The sequence below is a fragment of the Bubalus bubalis genome, chromosome 19, assembly GCF_019923935.1.
Source record: "Bubalus bubalis isolate 160015118507 breed Murrah chromosome 19, NDDB_SH_1, whole genome shotgun sequence".
NCBI classification, from domain to species: Eukaryota; Metazoa; Chordata; class Mammalia; order Artiodactyla; family Bovidae; genus Bubalus; species Bubalus bubalis.
In genome coordinates, this window is record NC_059175.1 from 20,527,982 (window position 1) to 20,546,950 (window position 18,969).

The following is an 18,969-nucleotide window of genomic DNA, read 5'->3' on the forward strand; positions in this document are numbered from 1 at the left end:
AGACATCACTATGGATGCGAGAGTTGGACCATAAAGAAGGCTGAGCACCAGAGAACTGATGCTTTCGAACTGTGGTGCTAGAGAAGACTTGAGAGTCCCTTGGACTGCAAGGAGATCAAACCAGTCAGTTCTAAAGGAAATCAACCCTGAACATTCACTGGAAGGACTGATGCTGAAGCTGAAGCTCCAATACTTTGGTCACCTGATGCAGAGAGGCAACACTTTGGAAAAGACCCTGATGCTGGGAAAGATTGAAGGCAAAAGGAGAAGGGGGCAGCAGAGGATGAGATGGTTAGATAGCATCACCAACTCAATGGAAGTGAATTTGAGCAAACTCTGGGAGAAAGTGGAGGACAGAGGAGCCTGGCATGCCACAGTCCATGGGGTCACAAAGAGTTGGACACAACTTAACAACTGAACAATAACAAGGCAACTGAAGACCTAGGACATTGACTCTTATGGTTTAGTGGGCAGAAGAATAGTTCATGACCCCCGTAAGACTGACATAATGCTTCAGACCAATCTGAAACATGTTGGTATTGATGTTTCTTCAGAGTTAAAGCTGTTAAGGAATATATTAGTTGACAAAGGGAGACAATTATTGAAATGCTTTATTTTTATAATTTTGCACCTTGTTCAAATTTTTGAAAGTGTCTTGAAGCCCACACTCCTATTTGAAAAACACAAAGAAAAACACAGTATCACAAAAACAATCATAGAAATATTAAATGATAAAAATTAAAATGTGAACATAAATATTTCCCCCAGAAATCTATAAGGAATAATCAAAGCACTAATATTATTTATATTTATCACTTTTTCTACAACAGGCTCACTGTGCTTTCTTGGTTCTATACAATACTGTAAATTAACCCTACTACAGGCTCTTCCAATACTCAAATCTCTCTTCCCTAGAGAGTGTTATCTATCTTCACTTGGCAATATAACACATTTCTAATGTAAAAGAAGTCAACATGGAGCCCGAAAGGAAAAACACAGTAACTGAAATAAACATTTCCTCAATGGGTTTAACAAAAGGCTGCAGATGGTAGCAAAGAGTCAATGACTTGAAGATAAATTAACAGAAATCATACAACTGACAAAGAGAAAGAAAAAAAGAAAAACATAAAGCAAAGCCTAGTGATCTGTAGAACAATATCTGAAGTCTAACATACATGTAATTGGAGTCTCAGAAGAAAAAAGAAGGAGATAATGAGATGGAAAAACATTTGAAGACATATAGCTAAATAGCTTTCAAATTTGGTTAAAAGTATAAATTTACATATCTCAGAAGCTAATTCAAACCCCTAAGCTGACCCCAAAACAAAGAGCAAAATGCTGGTTTTAAATGCTGGTTATCAATCATATTGATAAATGCAACATATGAGAATGGGTAAAAATCCCAGCTAAAGGATACTTTCTAGACTGGATAAACTGCAAGGCCCAGTTATACTCAGACCATAAGATTCACACTTTAAATATAAAGTCACATATAAGTTGAAAGTAAAAATAGGACTATATACATATTATACACACACACACACACAGGCATAAATATATGTGTGTATGAGTGTATGCATGAGATACTATTAAGAAAGAGTGTATTAATGTACACTTTAAGACAAGGAGCATTGCTAAAAATATAAAGGGAGATTTCATAACAAAACAGGAAATTTTTTCAGGAAGACACAACAATTACATATGTGTGTGTGGCACCCCACTCCAGTACTCTTGCCTGGAAAATCCCATGGATGGAGGAGCCTGGGTGGGCTGCAGTCCATGGGGTCGCTAAGAGTCGGACACGACTGAGCGACTTCACTTTCACTTTTCACTTTCATGCATTGGAGAAGGAAATGGCAACCCACTCCAGCGTTCTTGCCTGGAGAATCCCAGGGACGGGGGAGCCTGGTGGGCTGCCGTCTATGGGGTTGCACAGAGTCGGACATGACTGAAGCGACTTAGGGGCAGCAGCAGTGCACTTAATAAAAGAAGTTCAAAATATATAAAGCTACACTGAAAGGACTAAAAAAACCTGTAAGACTGACTACTATAATTGGAGATTTTAAAATCTTTTTTTCAGTAATTGATAGAATAACTAGACAAAAAATAGTAAGGTTAGAGATGATCTCAGCAACACCATACAATACCATGATATTCCAACACAACACAGTACCACTACACTACACAACTGTTGCATGGAGCATTCACAGAGCACATGGAATGCTCATGAAGTTAGACCACACACTAGCCTAAAAACAAGCCTAAATTTTTTTCCAAAGACTGAAATCTTAAAGAATATGTTCTCTGGTAGCAGGAGGATTTAATTAGACATCAATGTTGGTAAACTATCTGGAAAAGATGCAGGTATTTGGAAAATTAAACAATATATCTCTAAACCCATTGATTAAGAAGAACATCACAAGAAGCAAATAGTTTAAAATAAAATATGATGCAAATACTACACTCAGAAATCTGTGAGAGTCAACTACTAAAGTTGTTGTTAGAGATTTATCATTGTAAATACCAGGCTTATTCTTAAAAAGAAACATTTAAACTCAGTGATCTAAGTTTCTACTTTAAGAAGCCTAATAAACAAAATGGTTCTATTAAAGTTAGTATAAAGAACATAGTTGTTTTTTTAAATCCCAAGTCAATAAAATAAAAATTAAATAACAAAAAAGTTAACACAGGGAAAAGTTGGTCATTTGAAGACATTAATAATATTGATAAATATCTAGTAAGACTGGTAAAAGGGAGGTAGGGAGAAAGAGAATTTATATTATCAAAGAGGGGATATCATTACAGATCTAGAGAAATTGAAAGATAGTAAAATATTTTGAACAATTTTATGTCAGTAAATTTGAAAAATTAGGTGAAAAACACAATTAACCAAAACCAACCCAAGATGAAATAGAAAATGTTATATAGACATAAATACTTTTCTCCTGCAGTGATACTGAATGTTTAAGACAATGCTCAATCACTACTTAACAAGTCAGAAATCTGGACACAGGGTAATTTAGCTAGGTCCTCTGCTTATACCGCTAAGGCCTTACAAGATGAAAATCAATGTGTCAGCTGGGCTGGTTCCTACCTGACTGTTCTGGGGGAAGATTCCACTTCCAAGTTTTTACAAGTTGTTGGCAGAATTCAGTTGCTTGTGGTTACAGGACTGAGGTCCCTATTTCCTTGATATATAGCCTTCTTTATCTTTAAGCCAACAATCCTCATGCTTCAAACTTGTGACTTCCCCTTCTGCCACATCTCTCTGACTCCAGCAAGAGAAAATTCTCTGCTTTTATTGGCTCAGGTAATTAGATTGGACCCACCTGAGAATCAGGTCAATCTTATTTTAAAATATATAGCATGACTTATATTTGCAAAGGCTCTTTCGTTATGTAACATAATTTACTGGTATGTTCCAGAGATTAGGCCACAGACATCTCAGCATGGGGTATGGAGAAGGCTATTCTGCTAAAGGGAGATAGGGAGATGAGAGTGTAGGTAGTTGGATGATAGAGATATTTGTATATCAAAAAAGTGTCATTTGTTTAAAAAAAAAAAAAAGGTCCACAAAGAAAACTCCAGGCTCCAATAGCTTCAGTGATAAACTCTACCAAACACTTTAAGGAATAAAATATATCAATCTTACAGAACAAAATCATTGAAACAGCAAATTCCCAAACACTTCTCACTTGTTTTATAAGGTCTGCATAACTTCTATATTATAACCTCATAAAGGCATTAAAAGAAAATCATATATTAATATCCATTTTGAATTTAAAGGCAAAAATCTACAACAAATAACAAATTGCATCCAGAGAATATATGACAACTAACCGGCTTTATCTAAATAACATCAGATTAACTAAAAATCAATCAGTATAATCCAACAGAATAAAGGAGATAAACCATGTGATCATGGCAATAGATGTAGAAGAAGGATTTGATAAAATTCAGCACCCACTTGTATTGAAAACAAATACTCTCAGCAAGCTAGGACTCAAAAGAAACTTCTGTATGATAAGATATCTATACCACCACCACCAACAAAACAAGTACAGCTAACTTCATACTTAATGGTGAAAGATGGCTTCTCCCCAAGACTGGGAATAAGATAAGAATTCCTGCTCATCACATCTCAACACTGCACTAGCTATCCTATCCTGTTGAATAAGAAATAGTGAGGGGGGGGAAAAAAAAGGTCTTTGGAAAGAAAGAACTGCCTCTATTTGCAAATCATACAATCACTTATGGAGAAATTCTTAAGGAATTTAAGGATTTCAATTGATGGTGCTAAAGAATCTGCCTGTCAGTGCAGGAGATGCAAGAGACTTGGGTTAGATCCCTGAGTTGGGAAGATTCCCAGGAGTAGGAAGTGGCAACCACCCCAGTACTCTTGCCCAGAAAATTTCATGGATAGAGGAGCCTGGCGGGCTATAGTCCATGGGGCCGCAAAGAGTCGGACATAACTGAGTGACTGAGCACTAGAAATAACAAATAAATGTAGTAAGGTCTCAGGACACAGTTTAGAGAAATAAATCAAAGAAAGTACAGAATCCAGATATAGACACCACCTAAAATTAATAACCTAAACTTCATTAAAATAAAAATTCTCATCAAAAGACACTCATAAGATATGAGTATTTAAGGCACAGACTGGCAGAGAATATTTTAATACATTTGAGGAACTAGTTTCAAAGCTATATAAATAAATATATAAACAAACAGATTAAAAAAAAAACTATATAAAGATCTCCTACAACTAAATAATAAAAAGACAACCCCAATAATGGATAAAAGGCTAAGCAGACACTACATAAAGGAAGATAGGCAAATGGTCAGTAAACATATAAATATGCTAAAAATCACAGTCATCAGAAATACAAATCACAATGAGACACCATAACCACCAATTAAAGTGGCCTTGATTTAAAAGGCCACTGACACCAGACACCGTTGAGGATGTGAACCCACTAGAATGTTCACACACTGTTGGTGAGCATATGAAATGGTACTACCATTCTAGCTAGAGACTTGACTGTTTCCTACAAAGTTAAACAAAGACTTATCCTTCACCTCAGCAATTCTACTTTTAGGTGTCTACCCAAGAGAAATAAAAACATATTACTATAAAAAGACCAATATGATAACATTTATAACCTTTATTATAGTAGCCCCTAATGAAATTACCTCGAAATCTATCAACAGAAGAATAGATTTTAAAAGTAAGGCAGATTGATACACCAGTATAATGTGTCAATAAAACAAAATGAATTATTGACACATGCAACAACATGAATGAATTCCATACACATTATAATGAGCAAAATAAGCTAGACTTAAGAGTACACTCTATATATTCTGCAATATGTTCATTTTGTATGTTTTACAGAACTATCTAGAGTTCTAGAATAAACAGGACTAATTTATGATGATCTTACTATATCGGTAGATTAGCCGGAAAAAGAAAGTAAAATAAAGGAACTTGTTGGGTTGAATGGAAATGTTCTATATCTTTATAGGTATGTATTACATAGGTATATCTACTTATTAAGAATCATCAAATTATTCACTTAATATTCATGCATCTCAATGTATATAAGTATCTCAAAATCTATAAATAAACAAATGAAAAATGCTAAAAATTTACATAATTCCAAATAAATCTAAAATATTTCATCTTCACAGGTCATAGTATACATGGTAAAAATCTATGATCTATTAAGAGGGCTCCCCTAGAAGCTCTGGAACTTATTAGTGAATGATAAATGTAGAAAACTGTTGGATGACCTTTAACCAATACAACATCTTTTTTAGGCGGTGCAACTCCTCATAAATTCCCAGGAAAACTCAATTTTTAGCATATGGAATATGATGGTCAAGAAAGGAATTTGCAGTTCCAATATAAGCTTAAAATGGCAGGGGGAAATTGTGGTTATGCCATGTAATGATTCCACAACTCTTTAAACTGAAAATGGAAAATCATTCTTACACCATAGAAATTTGCTTTTATGGCAATTTCCCTCTCTACCCTCCACTTTCCCTTACAGAAGAAAGGTGGATACTTCAGGAATTTGCTCAAATTGAGCAAGAAAGAAGTTCTTGTTTCTCCAATGTTAACTAGGGCTTTTCTCCGTCTCTGTAAGGGATGAGGACTAAACTTCCATTTGTTATGTAAAGATAAAGGGATCATAATTGAAGTTGGATGGTAGAAATTCAACAGTAATAAAATGCAAGATTGCCCGTGGACTTCTCACAGACAAATGAACAATGTTACTTAGGTCTTGTTTCTTTGTAAGTTTTTTGTTGTTGTTGTTACATGGCATGGCTGTATTTAACATCTATTGTGCTTTCCACCTCAACTTCATTTTCAGCCTACACTTTCTACACTTTCAGCATACTCTTTCTTCAATCCTCCTCATTTTTAGGCAAACAACCTTTTTTGGCATACCGCTCCATGCTTTGAGTAGTTGTTTTTCTTTGAAGTTTCCTAAGTAGTTAGAGGGCTCTCTGTACTTTGGTACTTATGTGAAGAAAGCTTGTGGATGACAAAACTGAAGATGAAGCATTTAAGCACAGACAATGAACTCCACTTTGGTCCTTGGAGAGTGTAAGTAAAGCTACAAGAAATTCAAACCAGGAAGACCAAGAGCTAGCCATTTTTAAAACAGTGACCCTTCTCAAATATTTGATTTAGTTTATATAAGATAATTTTATAAACAGAAGAGACAATTTTCCTTTTTCTGATCCAAATGAAAATCAACATGGCACTCATTCTTTATATCACCTTTTTGTGTCTTCTTAAGGAACCCAAAATAATAGCGGAAACAACATAGGCTTCCTAGAGATCTAGCAGAATTTTGAATTTACCGTGTTGGTCAAGTTGGTTAATCATATAAAGCTCTAGTTATCTGCCTGTAACTAAGGTAATGGTGACCTCTAGGACTGTTTTATATTTCTCACACACACACACACACACACACACACACACACACACACACATGCACACACATAGATCTGACTGCAAAGCACAGTGCTTGGCACAGACAAAGCACTAGATAAACTGGAATTTGTTCAATCAGGCTCCTGAATCAAATGATAATTTGTTCATGAAAGTGTTGCCCTTAAGTCATGAGCGCTGCTATTCCCCATTTCATTTGGTCCTCAGGATTTATGGAGGCACTAAAGGAAAAAGCACAAAATGACCATCTCCTGCATTAAAACTGTAATCCATCATTTGGAACACTTACCAAATGCTATTCCTGGTTATTTAGTTGGAAATACAGACAGCAAAGACTATTACTGCTATTATCCTTTGCATCATTATCATTTTGCATCAACCCAAAAAGAAATGTTCTTCAGAAAATTTGCATATATCAAAGACAACTATACTGAACAGAGCACCAAGCTATGTACAAAGGCACAATAAATACTTTTTTAAAATATATTGAACAATTTTAAAGGGTTCTTTGATTTAAGAATATATAAAAAGTAAATTAGCATTTTAATGATATGGTTTGGTCTTTAAAGGGAAAAAATGTCAATTATTCATCTGATTATATTTTCATATATCAAAGTCATCTGGAATGTGATTATGATTCACAAGTACAAGTGCTAAGACAATATCTGCCCTATATATAAAGCATGTTTATAGTTTTTATTCTTCTTATCATATATTTTTGAAAACCTGACAGTAATTGAGAGTTGGCCATCACAACAATTTACTTGGTAAACTGAATCAATAAATGTGCTTTAAATATACTACAGAAAAAAGTTTTTTATTTTTTTAAATGTACATGTTATTCAAGACAGCATTTGGGCATTAAAATTTTTAAATTAAAAAAACCAAGTCCAATAAATAAAATACATCCCAAATATGAAAATAACTGCAGAAGCAAATTAATTTTGTTACCTGTTTTTATACTAATTATTCATTAAAGTTCTGACTAAACTTTAGAATTGCAGTGCCTACTACAAAGTTGATATGAATTGATTTAAAATATTTCTTAGGGCACTAATTTCATGTAGTTCTGTAATATTTTGATGACCCTTCTGAACAGTCTAAGCAATACCTGTAAGAAAATAAAAATCAAGATGCACTGTGATCAATTTGTTAGTAATTTATTTTAACATAAAGACTTCAGTGCATATATGGGGTTAATGTTAAATACTAACAATCTACTTTTAAAGTCTACTGTCAATGTTTACTTGTAATCAAATATGATTAATGTAGCCAGTTGGCTCCTGGCAGTAACTCCAGTAATGGGAAATTATCATAAGCCAATACATCTTGATTACAACAGCCTGTACCTTTATTGTCTGTCCAGATTCTTTTCACATCAGGTCTATAATGAAGAACTAAGTCACAAAGACAGGTATTAGAAGATACACAGCAGGGCAACTGTTCTCTGGAACAAATCAAGTTTTCAGTAACTCATAAGGCAATTTGAGAGCTTTCATTAATATAATGCTTCAACAAACAGTTAAATTTTTTCACTGAACAGTCAACACATCTCTTAATATACATAACCCATGAATGAATATTAGAGTGGGTTGCCATACCCTCCTCCAGGGGATCTTCTCGACTCAGGGATCAAACCCTCGTCTCTTACATCTCCTGCATTGGCAGACTCGTTCTTTACCACTAGAGCCACCTGAGAAGCCATACATAACCCACACCATAAATGAAAAGTAAATTGACGCATACGTTTAAAGCCCTTGATTTTTTGAGGAAAAAACAGTTGGAAAAACCTTTAAATTCAAATTAAAGTCAAACATTTATATTGCTGGATTTGGCAGCAGGGGTGGGTTCTCAAGAGAGACAACACGTTCCAAACGGTGTGTTCCATTCCCTCTCAATTCATTCATAAAGTGCCTTTCTGTTACGCAATGGGATCACTTTCCTTGATAATGAACACAGGCTGATGTTTAGTAATAACTGATTGTACATACAAACGAGAAAGCATCACTCATCTTTACTTAAAAACAGAACTTAAGCAAGATGCTTAGGCAGAGGCACCTTTGCAGGGAGTCAAAGGAAGCAAACATAAGAACGTGACTTAAACAGGAATCGGAACGGAAAACAAATGGGCACAGTAGTCAGGAAAGCTTGGAGGAGAGTCTCTGAAACGCAGGAGTAAACCAGTGTGGACACAGATAAAGGGCTTGCATACTTCTGGGAAGAGTGAAGCCCTGAAGTGTTTGCTGATTATTACTAGAACCCTAATTGAAGAAAGGGACTTTGGGGACTCTAACATTGGTTTCTCCTTTCTTAGAGAGCTCTTAATTAAGCGGAATTTGCTCTATAGCGACTCCAGTAGACAGCTCGCAACACCAGACCTGGTGTGTCTGCACCGTGATCACGAACCAGGCAAGACAGGAGGAACAATCAATACCAATACGAGATGGCATGTTCCTCTGACTTTTGTTTGCCCGGGTTGACGTTCTAGACACTCTTATCCTCCTTGTGGAGCCCGGGAAGATAATGTATACTCCTATCCCTTCTCAAAACAGCCCCAATCACAGCCCCGCAGAGCGGGGTTCTGTCCCCAGGAGCAAGTCTGAACCGCTTCCCGGCGGATGGCTGCCTAAGACCTTCCCTTAGATCGGGCGCAGTTTGTACTTGGAGCGAGGGAGAAAGCGTCTCTCTCAATTCCTCCCGAGGCCACACTTTCTATACAGACCCACCTGCATGGGAGCTTCGTGTCTCATTGTTCGCAAAGTGTCCTTTCTCCCTGGCTAACACAGTGCTGGCTCGGGCGCCCGGTCAAGCGTGCACAGCCCGCGCGCTTCACGCTCCACTCTGCACTCGGGGTTCGCTAACCGGCTCCAGCATCAGCACCGGAGCTGTCCCTTCCTGGCGCCGCACACGCGTACTGGCCCGGAGCCCCGCGTGCTCCTGGGAGTTGTAGTCTAGCCTAGCTGAGCTTCCCCGCAAACCGGTGAGCAGTAAACTACATTTCCCGGCAAGCCAGCATTTAAACCGGCTGCTTCTCCAGTCGGACTCGGCCGCGGAGCCTCCCTTCTTTTTTGGACTAGCTCCTGGTTGTTAGTGCTCTCAGCCTTCCGGGCTATTTCCTCGCAAGGTGCAGGCGAAAGTGACCTCAGTTCATTCATCTCAGCTGGAGATTTTTCTTTGCTACCTATCGGCTTCCGAAGCTAAATTGTGATTTTCCTGGTTAGGAAACGCACTACCCTGTGCTAATTTACAATCTAAACGAAACCTGCACTGTGTTCTGGAACTCTCCGCCCTACACCTCCCCATTCCCAATCGGGAAAGTTTGTACATCTCCATAGGCAGAGTAGGGTGGTTTTACAATCTCATTCAGCAAACGCGGGGGAGAACGACAATGAATGGTACACACATAAAGAAAGAGGTTTACTCACACAGTTGCACTGAGAAGGCGCCCACGCGCGCGAGTATACACACACACACACACACACACACACACACACACTCACACACACACAAAGTCCATGAAAGCGAGATTTCACGCGGAGCAGGTGGAGGAGCTCCCTTCTGCTTACCTTTCCGTACAGCTCCATTGCAACTCAAGGTTCCGAAATTCTCAGTAATCCCTCCTGCTCCAAGTGAGGTTAAGGTCTCACGCAGGAAGCCGAGCTAGACGCACTACACAATGGAAGGGGTGGGGGTGGTGCCCGGCGGAGGGAGAAACGAGGGAAGAGAGTAGAGTACAGCTGATTTAGATAGACGGGTTTTTTTCCTCCGAGGGGAAAGCTCGGAGTCTTCAAGTACCGGCTGCAGAGAAAGAACTGGGAGTCTTAGGAAGTGCCAGGGGAACGATCGCACTGGGCAGCCCCTCCCCAGGCCCTCCCCCGGGCACCTTCCGCCGTCATTAGTGCGCACACACAACTGCTGCCGGCCCAAGGCTGGAGAGCTGATACGGGACTGGGTTATTTACCCAAAGCAAGTCACATAAAATGAACACATTCATCACCAGAGCCCAGAAACACCGTCACAGAACAAGATAGGAGACCTCTATTAAGCTATCCTGTCCTTTCAACAGAGAGTCATTCCTTACATTACAATCATACTCCTCCCTGGCTGGTTCAAAAATGGTTTTGAAATCTTGGGAAATGTACTTGTATTACACTTACCTTCCCCTCAACTGACAAATATGTGTGACTATCCATATCTCTGCACCCATCTAAAAACTCCTTTTTCCCCGAGAGTGAATGTTAATCAGTGCAGTAGTGATTCTTGCCTTTCACTTTGTGGTCAAAATACTTACTGGAGGCAGAATGGAAAAGGAATGAACTTGATACTGACAGAAATATGGAAGTAACAACAGCAAAAACAGCTTGAAACTTCATTGCACTAGACAAAGCAGTAGAACAGAGGTTCTCAAATGTGCTTGAAAATCTCTTGAAGGTGCTAAAATTCGTATTCTCAAGGCATGCGGAGAGATTCTGATTCACTAGATGTGACCGAGGAATCTGAGAATTAGCATTTTCAACAAACACCCTAGAGATTCTGATGCAGTGCTCCTTTGCCATTATTTGAGAAATACTGCCTTAAAATCTTTTATATGTAAGAATTTTTCAAAAGTATAAATCTCAAAACTTCATAGACTGACTCAATATTGCAATAACAATGTACTGGGAAACTACCATGTTTTAAATGTTTTATTAATTTTAGATTGTGCTTTTTGTTTTGCCTTTAAAAAAAAAAAGAAATCTAAGACCTGTTTTCAATTCTTGCAATCAATGAAAATGTAAGGTATCACCTAGGTAAATAGTTTTTATAACTACTCAGAAAACACAGTTGAAGCACAGCTCCCCTCACAGTTGAGGTTATGTGAAGGTTAGAGCAATTTCATTTAAATTAACTAATAACAAATAAGATTAAAAGGTAAAAACCAATATCAATATATTTCTCAGTTGCTTATTAGACATAAGCCTTCTGCAAATAGTTATTGACATTTAATGATAAGAATTTGCAGAGCCACTTAGAGCTTGTCTTTCTTCAAAAGAATTTCCTGTATCTTTTGTACTATCATGATCACCTTCTGAAACTCTCAGAATTCAGGGTCTGATACTACAGAACATGTTAAAATACTACAAATGTTGAAACCTTATGGGTTTATTATTGTTTGAGTAAACCAAGAACCCCTGAAAATTGAATTGCAAAAAAAAAGAGAGTTGTGAAAGATTAAGGGGATCTTAGTTCTGTTTTGTTTCTCCTGCCTTGGTTGGTTATTTAAGTGGGTTAAGAGAGTGAGAAAAAGCTAGCCAGTGATAAACTAAAGAAACAAAAATGGACAGGACCTCAGTTATCTCCCTAAAGTCGAAAAAGCACTTTATCGGTCACCATCTATGAGTTTTATTCCCAAGATGACCGCTGGAGCTCCAGCTCTTCCATTCACAGTCTAGCTGGCAAGAAGGAAGAAATGATGATGAAAATGATGCATCCCAGTATCCCTTTAAATACACCACTGCTCTTATATTACAATGCCTAGAACTTCATCTTGTGATCATACATACTTGCAAGGGAGACTGGGAAATGTAATCCCTCTTCTGGGTGAACTGTGCCCAGCTGAAAATCAGGAGTTTTATAAAATGGCTACTGGGGAAGAACTGGAATGGGTAGCTTATCCCTTTTCCAGGGGATCTTCCCAACCCAGGAATCAAACTGGGGTCTCCTGCATTGCAGGCAGTTCTTTACCAGGTGAGCCACAAGGGAAGACCGCTGGGAAAGAATAAGGACTGACAGATAGCTGGTAATCTCTATTACAGGGCATGCATGCTGTGCTAAATTGCTTCAGTTGTGTTTGACTCTTTGGGACCCTGTGGACTGTTTGCCCACCAGGCTCCTCTGTCCATGGGATTCTCCAGGCAAGAATACTGGAGTGGGTTGCCATGCCCTCCTCCAGGGGATCTTCCCAATCCGGGATCCAACTGCATCTCTTTTGGCAGGTGGTTCTTTACCACTAGTACCACCTGGAAAGACTATAAGATAAATCTTGCTGCTTTTTTCTCTTTGCAATTTTACTGAAATGTAAATGCCTAATAATTTTAAAATTCATCCACTCCCAGGGATCTCTCTAATTTAACAGCCATCAAAAAGCCTTAGAATCAAGGAATTACCCAAAAGTTAGAAAAGTCTGACTCTTGTTGAGGAAATAAGGAAAGAGGGAAGCCTTCTACAGTTCCATATGAATCTGGGGTTTAACAGATTTAAAAGGCAAAGTAGAGTTAAGTAAAGGCAAAACAGAGTTAAGTGTGGGAGGTGGGAGGTGGGAGGTGGGAGATGGGTTCAGGATGGGAGACACATGTACACCCCTGGCTGATTCACAGCAATGGATGGCAAAAACCACTACAATATTGTAAAGTAATTAGCCTCCAATTAAAATAAATAAATTTTTAAAGAGAGCTAAGTGAAGGCAAAGGGGCCACCAGTGAATGTCACAAAGTATGTAGATTAAGCATGTCCCCCATTAGAAAGTAGAGCAGGCTCAAAGGTCCTAAGGTCCAGAAAGCATGACTTACCCAGAATCTCAGAGATGAGAGAGATAGCTGAGATGAGAACTCTTCGGTTTTTGTCTTTGGATTTAGTTTTCTTTTCATTGTCCAACATCATGATTCATTATTGATTGGCTTTTAGCAATCCTTTGTTTATTTGTTATTTACAAGTATTCACTTTTTTTTTTTTTTTTGGTTTATCTATTATTCACTTTGTTTGTTATCAGTCCCTGTCTACATCAGCTCCAGTAAGGTTCTGTCAAGTAGAGTTAAATATGTGCGTACTCAGTTGCTAAGTCATATCCGACTCATTGTGACCCACTGGACTGTAACCCACCAGGTTCCTCTATCCATGGGGTTTTCCAGGCAAGAAAACTGGAGTGGGTTACCATTTCCCCCTCCAGGGGAATCTTCGTAACCCAGGGAGCAAACCTACGTCTCCTGCACTGGCAAATGGACTCTTTACCACTGAGCCACCTGGAAAGCTCTCAGTGAGTTAAGTAGGTATAATTTATTTGGCCAAAACAGAGCCAAGAACCAGGGTAATTAATTATTAATTAGTAATGATGATGTTGGTTAAATGAAAAATAGCATTAAATACTTTGTTTCTAGCACTGTTACCATCTCTCTGTTAGGACTTACGCTGAAAAATAAAATGACTGAGGTTTGATATAAGAGATAAGCGTAACCCCGGGGATTCACTTACGCCCCCATGCAAGCCTTACTCAAATCCACAGTGCATGGATGTTGCTGGATGTCTAATCCTAGGTGTTTGGGGATCATTTCCAAACAAGCAGGAGGCATTCTGGACTGAGCCCTGTTACCTTTGTCTGACTATCTGTGTTAAATCAGGCTTTGATTTCAACTTTGTGTAGCGTCTGTATCAAGAATTGTTATTGATTGTCTCATGTTCCCTTTGGAAGAAATTGAGTATCCCCGAGATGTTATTGATTTCTTTTTAATTAAAAGGAAAAATCATTTTAACTCATTATTGCTCACCATGTCTCCACCCACACCTAATCAAAACAAGTCAAGTGCTTTGTAAAAAATAAATTCACTCCAACTAAATGAAAAAAAAAATTGATGCTTTCTTTCTATAGCATAAATGTGATATTATTCATGATAGATCATTTTCTTCAATACTCCTCTGTGGTAGGCACTCTGTCTATATTATTCTATCTAATCCTCAATAATATTGCAAGGTAGCATTATTACCTCATTTTACAAAGAAGAAAAAGAATAGAAAGTTTAAGTATTTGGTTAGGGACACCTATCTAGCAAGATGTTAGGCTAGGATTTTAAGCTTAGAATTATCTGTTTCTAAAGCCCAGATTCTTGCCCATAGTCTAACTCACAAAAGGTAATATTGCTTCAAGATGATATGTTTAAAATGTATTACAGAGAAGTTTTACTGGACTTTGTTGCTGTTATTGACCTTGCTTGGAAAAACGGATACTACATATAGTCCTGTCATGGAATTACTGGGTTACTTATATTTTTTCATATAACAGTTTTAAATTTGAAAACTACCAACATTTTCAGGACTTCCCTGGTGGCTCAGATGGTAAAGCGTCTGCCTGCAATATGGGAGACCCAGGTTCGATCCATGGGTTGGGAAGATCTCCTGGAGAAGGAAATGGCAACCCACTCCAGTATTCCTGCCTGGAGAATCCCAGGGACAGAGGAGCCTGGTAGGCCACAGTCCATGGGGTCGCAAAGAGTCAGACACGACTGAGCGGCTTCACTTCACGTCGCTTCACTTCACCAACATTTTCAGATACTGATTTATTTGGTGCACTAGAAATATTATGAAGGAGCTTCTTATAAATTTCAGATCATTGGTGAAGTGTACATGTTCTATTTCCAACTCACAGAAGATAATTTTAGAATAAACAGATCATAATTATGCAAATTATGAGAAAAACAGAAGAATTCTAAACAACAATCCCCACATTTTACACAAGGTTCTTATTTAGCTACAAGTTTCAAATTGGTAATCTTGTGAAAAGACTATGTGACCTACAGTTATAATAGCCCATGGCTTACTTCCAAAGAGATAGATATCATTATCTTTTTAAAACAATTATCTTGTAAAGTCATTACAAAATTTGAAAACAGTTTTATAACCAAGACCCAACTTAACTATCTGGAGTTTAGATATGAAGTTTGCTACCTCTAGGCTCTTAACTGGTCAAAAAAGAGTCAATCTAACATACTAACTCTGAGAACAGAGGGTGGCCCTAAGCTAAGCAGCATCTCTTAGTAGATTTGCAACAGTGTGGAGTATGCTGTATGTGTTTTGGTGTGTGGGGGGGAGGTTGGGGGTGACGATGGAAGAGCATGCTGTGGGCACCCAGCCAGAGCACCTGTGACAGACAGCCTGCATTCCTCCAATAGCTGAGTGCCCATCCAAGGCTCTAAGCTAAGCATATATCTCAGAACCAAGTCTAGCTAAGAAGAATGAGCCTCATGACAAATATCTATGTCCTGAACTTCCATAGCCCTTAAAAAAATGACAGACCAGTACACAAAGAAGGGCTCTTACAGATGATCTAACTGAATCTTCCCATCTAATGCATTATAAATTAGATCTCAAAAATGTGAAATGACCTGCCTGAAGTACCATATGTCATCCGATGCCCTTAAAGGGGTGTTAACTAATATTGGATAAAAAGGATATTTTGAAAGTATGTCACAGTTTATTAGTATAATCAATTTTATGTGTAGCAATAATTTTATAGGGTTATTTTTAGGTTTACATACTATAATTTAAAATGGAGGGTCAAAAAAGTATAAGACACCATCCTCTTCCTCAAGGGGGCTTCAAACTAGTTCAGAAGATCAAATAAACAGGTAACAGATAACAAGACCTCAGGGGCAGAGATAACACAAAGCAGGACCTGAATAGCTGTCTGCCCCACTCTTATCATTAGTAACTGCTTTAAACATTTATAGGAAAGAGTAATCAGTTCAAGGATATTCTATGGAGAAGTAAATTAGGCCTCTGAATAAGAAGGTATCCAATTGTAAACATAGAAGGAGAGACAAAGACTAGTAGAAGTTCAAAGGAACTTAAAGCTTATTTAGGTCTTTTTTTTTTTTTTTTTTTTGAGTTTGCAGATAAAGGCTCAAATATGAGTAATGACTCATGTAGCATTACACTAATTAATAACAGAGCCAGGAAAAGTGTTAGTTACTCAGTCATGTCCGACCCTTTGTAACCCCACAGACTGTAGCCCACCAGGCTTCTCTGTCCATGGAATTTTCCAGGCAAGAATACTGGAGTGGGTTGCCATTTCCTTCTCCAGGGGATCTTCCAAACCCCAGAAATTGAACCTGGGTCTCCCACATTGCAAGCAGACTCTTTACTGCCTGAGCCACCAGGGAAGCTACCCAGGACTCAAACCCACGTCTCCCACGTTGGGAGCGCATTCTTTACCATCTGAGCCACCAGGAAAGCCCAAAAATACTGGAGTGGGTAGCCTATCCATTCTCCAGGGGATCTTCCCAACCCAGGAATTAAACTGGGATCTCCTGCATTGCAGGTGGATTCTTTACCAGCTGAGCTACCAGGAAAGCCCCATTAAGACCAGAGTTCTTTGCAAATACACATTTCAACAGTCACTACTATGGACTTGAACGCTGATTTGCTATCTCATAACTTGACCAAAAGAAAGAAAGAAAGTGAAGTCACTCAGTCGTGTCCGACTCTTTGTGACTCCATGGATGGTAGCCTACCAGGCTCCTCAATCCATGGGATTCTCCAGGCAAGAGTACTGGAGTGGGTTGCCATTGTCTTTTCCAGGGGATCTTCCTGACCCATGGATCGAACCTGGGTCTCCCACATTGCAGTCAGATGCTTTACCCTCTGAGCCACCAGGGAAGCCCAACTTGACCAAATTTTTGCTCAAAAATCATATGTTATTTAAATTTACCACACATTAAATCAGAATTCAAAAACCTCCTCCATAAAGTTATGTGATCAATAGTTCTCTCTCCTATACTGATTGAGAAACAGGATATAAAATCTATGGAGAGCTGAAGCATGAAAGTGAAAGTGAAAGTGAAAATGAAGTTGCTCAGTCCTGTCAGACTCTTTCAGACCCCATGGACTGTAGCCCACCAGGCTCCTCTGTCCATGGGATTCTCCAGGCAAGAATACCGGAGTGGGCTGCCTCTTACTTCTCCAGGGGATCTTCCCATCCCAGGGATTGAACCCGGGTCTCCCACATTGTAGGCAGACACTTTTACCATCTGAGCCACAGATTTTGGTTTCAAATAAGGGACTATTAAATATTTAAAATTTTCTTATTTTAAAAATATGACCTAAGCTACAGAACCAAGTTTTATTATTTTTCTAATTAAAATTAAGCTTGACCTGAGTCCCCACATATTAAGATGGTTATAAAATTCAATATCAATTGATCTGACAGAAATAGAGGCAAGGATTTCCCCTTTCTCCCTCCTTTGATTATACAAGAACCCTGAAGGACAGAAAGGATATCAAAATAGTAGGTGCTAGACATCTTCATTGGTCACTGATGCTGAATTTTTTTAAGGTCAACATGGCCCTTTTGTAGGCAGGTAGCACCATTCTCCCATGCCAAGCTAGGCCATAGAGATCCTGATCAAAACCCTAAGGTCAAAGGTGCGTAGTGAACCAGTTAGCTCTGCTGTGTAATAAACAACCTAAAAAGTTAGTGATTTAAGCATGATGAGTTCCTAGTTCTGTGGGTTGACAGTTGGGACTGGGCTTTGTTGAGTAGTCTTTGTTTTTCTTGGGTTCACACATAACATCTGTGGTGAGCTATGAGTCAGCAAAGCGGCTTCTTGGGTTGTTTGGCTCTCAGATGGGGGATGGGAAGGGGACCTGGCCATGTGTCTCTCATAGAGTAGGCTGTTTCGAATCTGCATACATGACAGATTTTCCAGGTTCTAAGAGAAAGAGCAGAAACACACAGAGCCTCTTAAGACCTAGATTGAAACCGGCATACCATCCCTCCCACTGCTTTATATTGCTTTATATTGACCAGAAGACATCACAATTCAGCTCAGATTGAAGAGGTGGAGAAATAAACTTCACTTCTTGATGAGAAGGGCTGCACAGTCACATTTCAAAAGGACTCAGATACAGGAAGGTGTGGAGAACGTGGCCACCGCTACAACCTGCCACCCACAGCCCAGCATGGCATCAGTGCTCTACCACTACAATGGCTCTGAGTTCCGGTGAGCACCAGCCTCCACTGCTCTTGACCAGAATGCCTACCATGGTAGGCATGGCTTCAGGGATCAATCAGTTTCACAGGGCCTTTCTTTAATCCTCAATCACAGTGCTTCTGCTGATTAATTTTCTCTTTGTGTGTGAGTGTGCTTTGTCACCAAGTCGTGTCTGAGTCTTTGGGACTACATGAACTGTAGCCAACCAGGCTCCTCTGTCCACAGATTTCCCAGGCAAGAATACTAGAGTGGGTTGCTGTGCCCTCC

The 18,969-nt window shown here is 38.8% G+C and overlaps 1 protein-coding gene across 4 annotated transcripts in view; it reads right to left on the reverse strand.

The window, feature by feature from the left end:
• RAB3C (RAB3C, member RAS oncogene family) overlaps positions 1-12,625 on the reverse strand; it is a 306,038-nt gene extending 293,413 nt beyond the window's left edge. The window contains exon 1 of one of the 4 annotated variants that reach the window (XM_044932374.2): positions 12,508-12,625. Coding sequence is in view for 2 of the 4 variants with exons in the window: in XM_006064846.4 (XP_006064908.3) it covers positions 9,691-9,714 (24 nt within the window). In the remaining 2 variants the exon portion in view is untranslated. Of the gene's footprint in view, positions 1-3,094; positions 3,284-9,690; positions 9,965-10,530; positions 10,808-12,507 lie in introns of those variants that run through there. The other 3 variants (XM_006064847.4, XM_006064846.4, XM_044932373.2) reach the window with 3 other exon arrangements.
• Positions 12,626-18,969: the final 6,344 nt, after the last annotated feature.